Source organism: Trichechus manatus, unplaced genomic scaffold (assembly GCF_000243295.1).
Source record: "Trichechus manatus latirostris isolate Lorelei unplaced genomic scaffold, TriManLat1.0 scaffold00104, whole genome shotgun sequence".
In the NCBI taxonomy this organism is placed as follows: domain Eukaryota; kingdom Metazoa; phylum Chordata; class Mammalia; order Sirenia; family Trichechidae; genus Trichechus; species Trichechus manatus.
Genome location: NW_004444040.1, coordinates 3,221,899 through 3,232,327, shown reverse-complemented (window position 1 = coordinate 3,232,327; position 10,429 = coordinate 3,221,899). Strand labels below are relative to the sequence as shown.

General features: G+C 46.9%; 1 protein-coding gene across 1 annotated transcript in view; it reads left to right on the top strand.

Moving 5' to 3' along the window:
- RASSF2 (Ras association domain family member 2) overlaps window positions 1-10,023 on the top strand; it is a 43,817-nt gene extending 33,794 nt beyond the window's left edge. Inside the window, exons 6-10 of the mRNA XM_023737563.1 lie at window positions 390-491; window positions 2,160-2,211; window positions 2,702-2,823; window positions 4,357-4,454; window positions 5,869-10,023. Of these exons, the coding sequence (XP_023593331.1) occupies window positions 390-491; window positions 2,160-2,211; window positions 2,702-2,823; window positions 4,357-4,454; window positions 5,869-5,938 (444 nt within the window). The 3' untranslated portion in view covers window positions 5,939-10,023. The remainder of the gene's footprint in view (window positions 1-389; window positions 492-2,159; window positions 2,212-2,701; window positions 2,824-4,356; window positions 4,455-5,868) is intronic.
- The last annotated feature ends 406 nt before the right edge of the window (window positions 10,024-10,429 follow it).

The following is a 10,429-nucleotide window of genomic DNA, read 5'->3' as shown; positions in this document are numbered from 1 at the left end:
GCTCAGAGACCTCCTGATTTTGAAGGCACAGTGGAGGAGTCCTTGTGAGCGTTTTATTTGACCTGTTCCTACCCCACCCCCAACTCTGCCACTTGGCGAGCTCAGACCCCTTGAGCTTCCATGGGGACATGAGCTCCTGGGCAAGGTGATGCTGAAGGTGACTTTGTTTATATCAAAGTCTGATGTTTGCCAGGCTGTCAGCAGCGTGGGGCTCCCAGGAGCACATTTGGAGGATATTGTCACTGGGCTTCTCACCCGATTTTCCAGGCCCAGCTAACGTGCCTCCGGGCACTTGCTGAGTGACTCTGGTCAGGTACAGAGCGGGAACACCTAGGTTCTGGCACCCCTTCCTGTCCCCCTCCCACCTGAGCTGGACCCTCTGTTGACAGACGTCGGTGTTCACTCCAGCCTATGGCTCCGTCACCAACGTCCGCATCAATAGCACCATGACCACCCCTCAGGTCCTGAAGCTGCTGCTCAACAAATTTAAGGCAAGTGTCCTGTGTTGGTCGGCCATAAGTGGTTGCTTGTATGCCTTGGTGGCCCCCAGCAGGGTAGTGGGGGAGGCTGTGGAGAGTGTGGGTGAGGGGCGCCCAGGCGGAGGGTCTGGATTGTTCAGATCCTCACTGCTCAAGGCCCGGTGCCCAAACCTGTAGCATCGACCTCACCTGGAAGCTTGTTAGAAAAGCAGATTCTCAGGCCTCACCCCAGACCTGCTGAGTCAGACCCCCTGAGGGTAAGGCCAAGGAGTCTGTTTTAACCGGATCTGATGCCCCCTAAAAGTTGGAGAGGTATTCTCCCTCAGGGACTTCTAGGAGTTCCTGGGTGGTGCAACGGGTTAAGTGCTTGGCTACTAGACAAAGGGTTGGTGATTCGAGCCATCCAGAAGCTCCTCGGAAGATAGGCCTGCCAATCTGCTTCTGAAAGTTCACAGCCTTAAAAACCTTATGGCTCGTTCTGACTGGAATCACAATAGAGGGTTCCAGATAGAGCGGGAGAAAAATGTAGAACAAAAAATCAAATTCATAAAAAAAAGACCAGACTTACTGGCCTGGTAGAGGTTAGAGGAACTGATAGAGACTATGGCCCTAAGATACCCCTCTGACTTGGAACTGCAGCCATTCCCGGAAACCACCTTCCAGCCAAGCAATAGACAGGCCTTTAAAATAAACAGCAACACCCGAAAAGAACATGCTCCGTAGAACAAACAATTATACGAGACCGAAAGGGCAACATTTGCCCAAAAGTAAAGACGAGAAAGCAGGAAGGGGTAGGAAAACCAGAGGAAAGGAAACGGGGAATCCAGGGCAGAAACGAGGAGAGTGCTGACACAGTGTGGGGATTGCGATCGATGTCATGGAACACTCTGTGTACAATTTGTTGAATGAGAAACTAATTTGCTCTGTAAACTTTCACCTAAAACACAATAAAAATAAATAAATTAGTTAAAAAAAACCCTATGGAGCAGTTCTATTAGGCACACATGAGGTCGCCATAAGTCAGAATCGACTCGACAGCAGCTAACGACAACAGAAGGACCCTGGGCCTCGAAGTCTGTCTTGGGCTCAGTGCACAGATGAAGGTCTGCAATACAGTTAGGGAATCTACTTTGAAAAATGATATTTAAATAGATGTATACGTTTTAGTGCATGAGCACTTTTAAAGTCCTGTTACTCTATATGTTTTCTACAAGCCCCTTATATTTCTTTCGGGGACCAGTATTTCTGTTTTTAATGGAAGCCCGTGTGGCCTAGTGGCCTAAGAGCATAAGCTGTCAATCAGATTGCCTGGGTTCGAATCCCCGCTTCACCACCTACTATTTGGATGAGTTGGGCAAGTTACTTAACCTCCTCGTACTTCTACTTCCTCACCAGAAAAAAGGGGCTAATATTGTTGTATTACATGAATTAAAATGCGTAAAGTATGTCAGACCGTGCCTGGCGGGTTGCAACAAATGTGCGCTCTTATCGTCTATTATTATTGATTAAGTTATCTGCCTGCCCCATCTCCTCATCACTTCTGAGAGCTGTGGATAGTAGCCCTCCCCCCAAAAGAGCCTAAAATCTATTTTGTGATGCAGTATTGCAGAAGAGAGAATTGGTCACAGTTAGGATGCTGACATACATGCTTTAAACAAGTATCTTTTGCTCCTAATTCAGATTGAGAATTCCCCGGAGGAGTTCGCTTTGTACGTTGTCCATACCAGCGGTGGTAAGTTTGAAGGACACAGTGTACTTTAAAACTTTTAATTAACTCCAAATAGCAAGTTAAGAAAATCCTCAGGCTCATTTGCTTGTTGTTTGTGTTTTGGAAACTTTCAAATGTTGTTTGCCTCTAAGGCTGGTGGGCTTGCTGGATGCGTCCACTGGGGGATCCCATATATGGTCGGTAATCATACCCCCAAACCCGACTGATTATTTAAAAAGGAGCTGGGTTTTCTTGAGAGACCGATAAAAGCAATTCCTCCAAAGCAGCACCTCCCAACGGGTTGGAGGTGGGGTAGTATGTTGCGGGGAGAGTAGAGTGGAGGGATGTTGCTTTTAACAACAGTTGTTGAATATTATCCAAATCAGTCCCCTGACTTTTATGGCCGCATCTTCTAAGGTGCCTGGTCCATTTGGGCCTCTGAGTTGACCATTACTTAAGGTGAGAAAGACCTTGGGCCGAACTCAGGGCTGCTCCTGGCTGTATGTGGTTCCAGAGAAACAGAAGCTGAAGAACACCGACTACCCTCTGATTGCCCGAATCCTCCAGGGCCCGTGTGAGCAGGTCTCCAAAGTGTTCCTCATGGAGAAGGACCAGGTGGAGGAAGTCACCTATGACGTGAGTCTTCTTTCGGTTGGGTGGTCTGTTCTCAGGGGGATGGGCGTTAGGTTGGGTTTCCAGCAACTAGGGTGTAGCATGACTTTTTGGCCAAGGACCATGCCCTCCCTTTTTTGTTGTAGTGAAAATATGCACAATAAAACACTCGCCAATTCAATAATTTCTACATGTATAATTCAGTGAATTACGTTCTTCAAGTTGTCCAACCATTCTTGCTATCCTTTACAAAATTATTGCACTAATACTGTTTGGTTTCTATGTATTTGTATATCTCATGTAAGTGAGAGCATACAGTATTTGTCCTTTTGTGACTGACTTATTTCACTCAGCTGATGTTTTCAAGGTTTATACACATTGTGGCCCACATCAGGACTTCATTTCTCTCCATGGCTAGAAGAGAATGAATAATACCATGCCCTCCTTTAGGTGCAGTTCCTCAATACCAGGTTTTCTTGAAGCAGGAATGGCCGTGAGCCAGTAGAATGAAGATGGAGGCCAGGGTGAGGGCGTGCCCTCTGAGAGTTAGAGAAATGTTCAGGCAGAAAGTGATTTCTATAGAAGGAATAAATTTTCTGAGCCTTTCTTGAGTACACTAAGAGAGCTGAGAAATTTCTGCAAACCATCTCTTAGCAACTTCAAGAAGCTAGCAGTAATTCTGCCTTATCTTGTATATTAGTCAGCTTTTGCTACAGTAACAAACATCCCCAAATCTTACTGGCTTACAGTAGAAACCATTTATTTTTTCATTCACATTTCTGTGGGCTGGTTGCAGTGGCTCTACTCTTGGCTGTAGGTTGGGTTCAGATCTCTATTGTGTGTCACATCCAGAGACCCAAGTTTAAGGGTTAGTGGCTGCTTGACTAGGGTATGCTTCTCATGGTAGATGGTGGAGTGCAAGAAACCAAGCCAAACCATGCAAGCTCATTTGCATGGAATTGGTGTATGTCATGTCCACACACATCCCACTGGCCAAAGCAAGTCTAACAGCCAAACCCAATATCAGTAGGATTGGGAAAGATTTTCCTCCCATGAAGGGGAGTTGATAGAGTAGAGTGAGGATTCTGGTGGGGGGCAGTTTTTTAAGTTTAGTTCACCAGGGAGCCACATCCCCGACTCTCTCTACTCTGACAACCTCTTAGAAGCAAATTCACATTTGGATGTCCGTTTGAGACTCGAGACACAAACCATCGTTCTGAACGTATGGTTCCCTAAATTCCCTTAGAGGAGGGCAGAAAGGCTTATTAAATATCACAGGTTTCAGTCCTCCTCTGTGTCACTGAATCGAGAGGATTGGCTACATAAGATGAAAAATGAGGAGGTACGAGATGGTGTCATGTAAATGAAGCCATCTTCATTGCAGACTCTGTGCCAGCCTCCAGAAGAATGAGGCTCGGCTCCGGCCTTTAAGGAAACCCTGGGTTAGTGGGGAAGTAGATTCCCCAAGGCTTTGTACCCTTGCATGAGGGAGAAGCCTAAGGGATTTGGACTGGTGCTGGGAGGGGGCATTCACCCAGACTTCTTCTCCCTCCCCAGGTGGCCCAGTATATAAAGTTCGAGATGCCTGTCCTTAAAAGCTTCATTCAGAAGCTCCAAGAGGAGGAAGATCGGGAAGTAAAGAAGCTAATGCGCAAGTAAGCATGGCCTCCCAGGTGGCTGGTTGGGTTTCTCCTGGGGCCTTGGTGCAGGTGCTTTGCAGGGACTCTGTCGAGCTGCTGTGTGGGCCTGGGTCTTAGGGGCCGTCTTCGGGGGCTGCCCTTTGACAAACCTGAATCTTGGATGGGGATGTGAGACTGAAATGTCTTGGTCTCTCTGCTTTTCGTGTCACCTTCTCATTTTGATGTGGGACATCCAAATGTCTTATTTTCTCCTTTCGTGAAAGGACTCTGAAACCAAGACAGTGTTGATTTAAAACATGTTTGGAGTCTAGATTCAGAAACAAGGGAGGTGCCTTTATCCTCATTTCCCAGTGTTTTATCAGGCTCCCAGCAGGGAAGAGATGCCCACTCAACTGAGCGTCCTTTAAGGAGCCTTTGATGAAGGACTGTTTACAAAGGTGCTGGCAGGACCTGGGGTAACCACAGGGACAGTGCAGTCCCCGGGGCTGTACTCAGTATTAGCACCCCATGCCTCAGGGGCAAGGGCAAGATGTGGTAGCCAAGACCCAGAGGATCCTGGGATTCCAGGAAGATTTTCTCAGCAGTGGGAAGTAGTCTAAGTTACCTACCTCTCAAAGCCTTTCTTCGCACCCTTCCTCCCTTTTTAACATTTCTCTTCTTGAAATTTCACTTGGTTTGAAAGGTCCAGTAAAGCTTCTCTCTGAAGAGAGTTTTGTGATTTCTCTGCCATGTTTAGTCCTAGAGTAGACTGTGTTTCAAAGATATGGTACAACAATTGATTGATTTTTGCCATTAGTGAATAAAGCCAATACTATATTTGTTATGGAGGCCTTAGCTGGTGCAAACAGTTCATGTGCTCTGCTGCTAACTGAAAGGTTGGAGGTTCGAGTCCACCCAGAGGTACCTATGAACAAAGGCCTGGTGATCTACTGAAAAATCAGCCATTGAAAACCCTATGGGGCACAGCTCTACTCTGACACACATGGGGTCACCATGAGTGGGAATCGACTCGACAGCAACTGCTTTACTGGTATATTTACTGTACTGATGATGTAACTAGTGTAGTAACAGATCACCAGGTCTTTCTTCCGAGATGCCTCTGAGTGGACTTGAACTGCCAACCTTTAGGTTAGCAGCTGAGGGCATTAACCATTTGTACCACCCAGGGACTGTGCGTATAAAGCACTATGCCTATTGCCTCCTCGGGCATAGGAAGCACTCCGTTAGTGGAGACCTTATTGTTGATGTTGTTGTTGGTATTTGACCTTCTCATCTTTCTTTTGCCAGACTTACTAGGTTGAAGAGTAGGCCAAAGACAGAAGCAAAGGGACAGGAGAGCCAGCCCATGGTTGCCTGGGTGGCAGGGAGGGGTCCAGAGGAGGTGTATACTGCTGACTGTGTCCACCCCAAGCTGTTTTTTTGTCCCCAGGTACACCGTACTCCGGCTAATGATTCGTCAGCGGCTGGAGGAGATAGCCGAGACCCCAGAAACAATGTGAGCCATAAGAACGAGGGAATCCAGACCCCACAGGGACCTCCATGTACATGAGAAGACCCACAGGAAGCCAGAAGCTTTCTTTCCACTGAAATGTTGAAATGCAAACTTCTCCAGCTCCCTCCAAGCCCCGATTTGCTACCTGGAGCAGGATGGAGCAGTCAGCAGACAAATCCCTATCCTTGGATCCCCAGTCTCTTTTCTTTTACTCACAGGGTTTTTGATTTTTGTTCTAGGGAGGACCCAGTGTGCATCTATGTGTGTGTGTCCACAGACATGTGCCTACCTGATAATTTTCACATGCAATTACAGTCCAAGCAGCCAGCGCAGGTGCCGTGAGGCTGGCGGATGTGCTGCTTGTGGGCAGGAAAGGGGTTCCTGACCTGAGGGGATTTAGGCTGAAGAGTTTTCTCACCTCAAGTGCTGGGGAGCAGCCACACATTTCTGCCCATGTTTAGAAGGGGAAAGGGGCTCAGCAAGCTTAGGTGGGGTCACTCACCATTTAGGATATTTATATGCTAGTAGAGATTCTCCCTGTATGCTTAGAAGGATCACTGAATGTGAGATCCTTGGAAATTAATAACATAACAGCCACATACACTTGGGGCAGGTTTAATGAAAGAAGAAGAGAAACCATTGGTGGGGTAGTTGCAATAAGTCCACAATTTCTTACACTGGAAACTGCTCATGTTAAATAATGACACTATATGGAATGTTCTCTGTGGATGCTTGTAAAGAAGAATCTGCCTCCATCCTTGTCCCCATGGCCACCTCTAGAAGACAGGAGGTATCCTGAGCATTTCTCTCTGCATGTCAAGCCGTCAACCGCATTGCTTTGATGCTTCCTGAAGCTGAAGGGAAGGTCTTGTGAAGTCAAGGTCTGACTGATTTGCTCATGGCACTGACTGGGTAGCGTGGCCAGAACCCAGCCTTGCTCTGAGGTAGTGGCCAGGAAGTTTCCGCATTCCCTCCTTAGGGCTAAAAGGAAGTGTGGAGGCTTGTGGCAGAAATGACAGGTGCCTGCGAGCCCAGCCCATCTTCACATCATCTAGGATCTTCTGCTCTTGAGCTGTGGCCATGTTTGAAGTGAAGACTTTATTCTTTCCAACCTCTGGATTCTTGCAACTCACCCTCCCCCTTGTGCGTGGAGATGGACTTCGAGAATAAGGACCTGTCCTGCTACTGACTGAATGTGGCAGAAGGGGGTGTTCTTTGGGCTTCCCTGTAAAGATGTATAGAGAGGGACAGAGCAGACACCACTGGGAAGATAAGGCAGGAACAGAGTCTGTCCCCTATGGCCCCGGTCAGGGAGCTTGCCACATAGCCGTAGGCCAGTGTGGCTGATATAATTTGAGGAAGGACTGAGAGATACTTGGAGCAGGGGGCCTGGCTGTTGAGGTCAACCCAGCAAGACTAGGAGCTCCTAGCAGCAGGCAGCTCTGAGCAGCGTGAAGGTGGGAGCACCCCTCATCTCCCCCACCTCCTCTTCAAGGAGGGATAGGAGGGCCGGGCAGTTGAGGGATGGAGAGCCACTGGTCAGTGCTTTAAAGGAGTTGGGCCTTTGCAGCAGAGCCGCTCCTTCCCTGGACACCCTCCTGCCCTCCCCTGTGAACTTCTCCATGGCCTCTTTGGAAAGCTCATAGCCGTGGTCTCATTGTTGACTTTGAAAATGGTGGCGTGCCGCCACCTGACATTTTGCCAGGGCTTTCTTAGCTGACCTACCTCCTCCAAGGGGATAGCACCATTGGCCCTGTGGGATGTGGAGTGGAAACCCAGAGGTGATTGGTCTCAGTCATACACCTCAGAGGGCTTCTGCCAAGTGCACAGAATTAGGCCAAACAAACAAAAAATAAAGGGGATGAGGACAGCTTCCCAAGTTACAGATGGGAAAGGGCAGTTTTGGGAATGCAAACCCAACTCCTGAGTTTTGCATTTCAGAAAATGACTTGGAGAATTTCTCTCCCAGTTATTTTATTGGGCGTCTGTTTCTGGTTTATAAAAATCCTCTGTAATTTGCACTAACACTGTGATGGTGTTAAATATGGAAATGTTGCAACATGTCAAGTCTGCCAGGTCACTTTCCGAGAAAGTGTTACTAAGGTAGACTTGCTTTTTAAGGATGGAGGACCAGGGTGTGGACGTGAAGGCAAATCACTCCTTACACAACACGCTTCCACCTAATTCAGGCCACTCCTTTCCATTTCAACCTGCCCTGTTTAGAGATCATTTCTCACGTGCTAATACCCTGATCAGGAATTCTGGAAGGGTTCTCTTAAATAGCAGCAGATGAAACAGAGACGCTTCATCTCTGCGTGGAGCCAGTTTTTCTCACTGGTATCACATGGCCTTGCAGTTTTGAACGCCAACCGATTTGTGGGGGTTTATGTAATTATGTTCAATGGACCTGAAATCGTGACCAGCACAAAAGGCCAGTTTATAGGGTTTTCCCTAACTCGTGAAAACAGACTAGCCTCATCTGGCTTTCTTTTTCCAGAGACTTATGTTACAAGGTTGGTGATCAAATGAAGGAAACTCGAGTCCACCTGGCTGGCAAGGGGCTCAGTCTCCCTGGGTGATGGTGGAATTAAGCACAAGGTCACGTTCACGGGATCACATTAGTGAGAAGGTTATATTGAGTGAAGAAGGGGGTGGGGGAAAGGGTAGCTGGGTGAGAAATTAAAAAGCACAAACTAGACATGTCCTTGCCTGCTTGGTCTAGAGTCTTGTCCGCGATGGTCCCCAGGCTGGATGAACTTTGAGTTGAAGTTGAGGCGAGAGGATCTCAGGAGATTAGCTGCCCACCCGAGTGAAATGTGCCTGGATTTGAAGTCGAGATTTTGGTCTGAGACTTGCTGATGCTTCAAGGAGAGAGATTTTCACCCTTCCCTCTTCCTACAAGGAGCCTTGGTGGCACAGTGGTTAAAGCAATCGACTGCTAACTGAAAGATTTGCAGTTCAAAACCACCAGCTGCTCCGTGGGAGAAATATGTGGCAGTCTGCTTCGGTAGAGATTTACAGCCTTGGAAGACCAATGGGATTGCTATGAGTCTGAATCGACTCGACGGCCATGAGTTGGGTTTGGTCTCCTTCCTACTAAAAAGAAACCAATATTCTGGCCTAGAAATCTTCAGATAATGATGTTTTATCATCAGTGTAGATAAAACTTTGGCATAAAATTACAAAAAGAAACTGTTCCCAGTGCAAAAACATCTTGGCAATAATTCTTTCCTGTGGAGTTGAGTGGTTATTTCAGGGCATTACAGGGGAGAAGGAGAAATAGGCCAGAAGAGCAACAAGCTCTCCTGAGAAAAGAGAAGCTCTCCTAAAAAATTTAAATAAGTAAAAAAAACAGAATTTTCGTTCAGAAAAATAAAAAAAGAATTTTCTTTCAGCACTCCATAGCATGGAGAACATGGTGTCATAGATCTCAGAAATTTCTGGATGAACAAGGGAATTTCAGTGTCTCATGGTGGCCAAACCGTGACATGGAGGGTAGAGATAGGAGACAGGAGAGATCACCTTGAACTTCGCTGATGTGGCAGTAAGCATGTTCAAGTCTCTGTTTAAATTGTTTTACACAAAGCCTTCCTTGAGTCAGATGAGATGAAAAATTACCTCCTACAGAGGTAAAAATAAAAATGAATGTGGCGCCTCTTTCAGATGTGGCAGTGTTTGCCCTGTCATGGAAGGTTAAAGCATTCCTTGTGTTTTAACCATGCGTAAGAGACAGACAAGCTGTGAAGGGAAAGCCCTCCATTTGCCCTTAGACCCCTGAAGGTCGCCAGCCAGGCTGCAGGCAGACGTGTTTCCTGGGCTGATGGTTTCTGGGTGTAATTCTAGTGTTTCTTAAGGGTTTCCCCACTTAACTTTAGCTTTGTGAAGTGTTCTTTTCTTAACCATTACTAGTCTTTCAGCAATGGTACATGACCTGGTTTAATGTTTGGTTCTGAACTTCTAAACGATGCTTTTAGGCATCTTACCATAATTTGACAAGGTCTCAATAGGGAGCCATAAATTTTTGTAATATTTTGGTATGTTTTAATGCACATGTCTTAGACGTAATTGAAATAAAACACTCTTCAGAGAGAAGTCCCTCTGGATGAGTTTGTGTGTGTCCATTGGGTGAGGAGCTATGCATTGTGAGAGGGTGGTTGTAAGGTTGGAGACAGGAATATGAAGGGACATCAAGAAATCAGTTGCTTTTCTTCCCCCCGAGCTTGTGGTTTGAATGGGCTTGGACACAGCAGGCTCACACCTGGCTATAATGTTCCAAATAGGAAGCGAAATGAGAACGTCCGCTGCTGAGTCTCAAGTTTCGTTCCTGGTGGAGCTAGTGAGTTGTGGTGGGAAGTCATGGAAACTAGTGTTCAGTGGATTTTCATCCTGATTCCACCCTGGCTGGTTATGAGCCTAGGACTATCTCCCTGAACCTTTTTCAAGGACTTGGTTTCCTCACCTGTAAAACGACCGAGCTGGTCTGCATCAGCATGGGGAC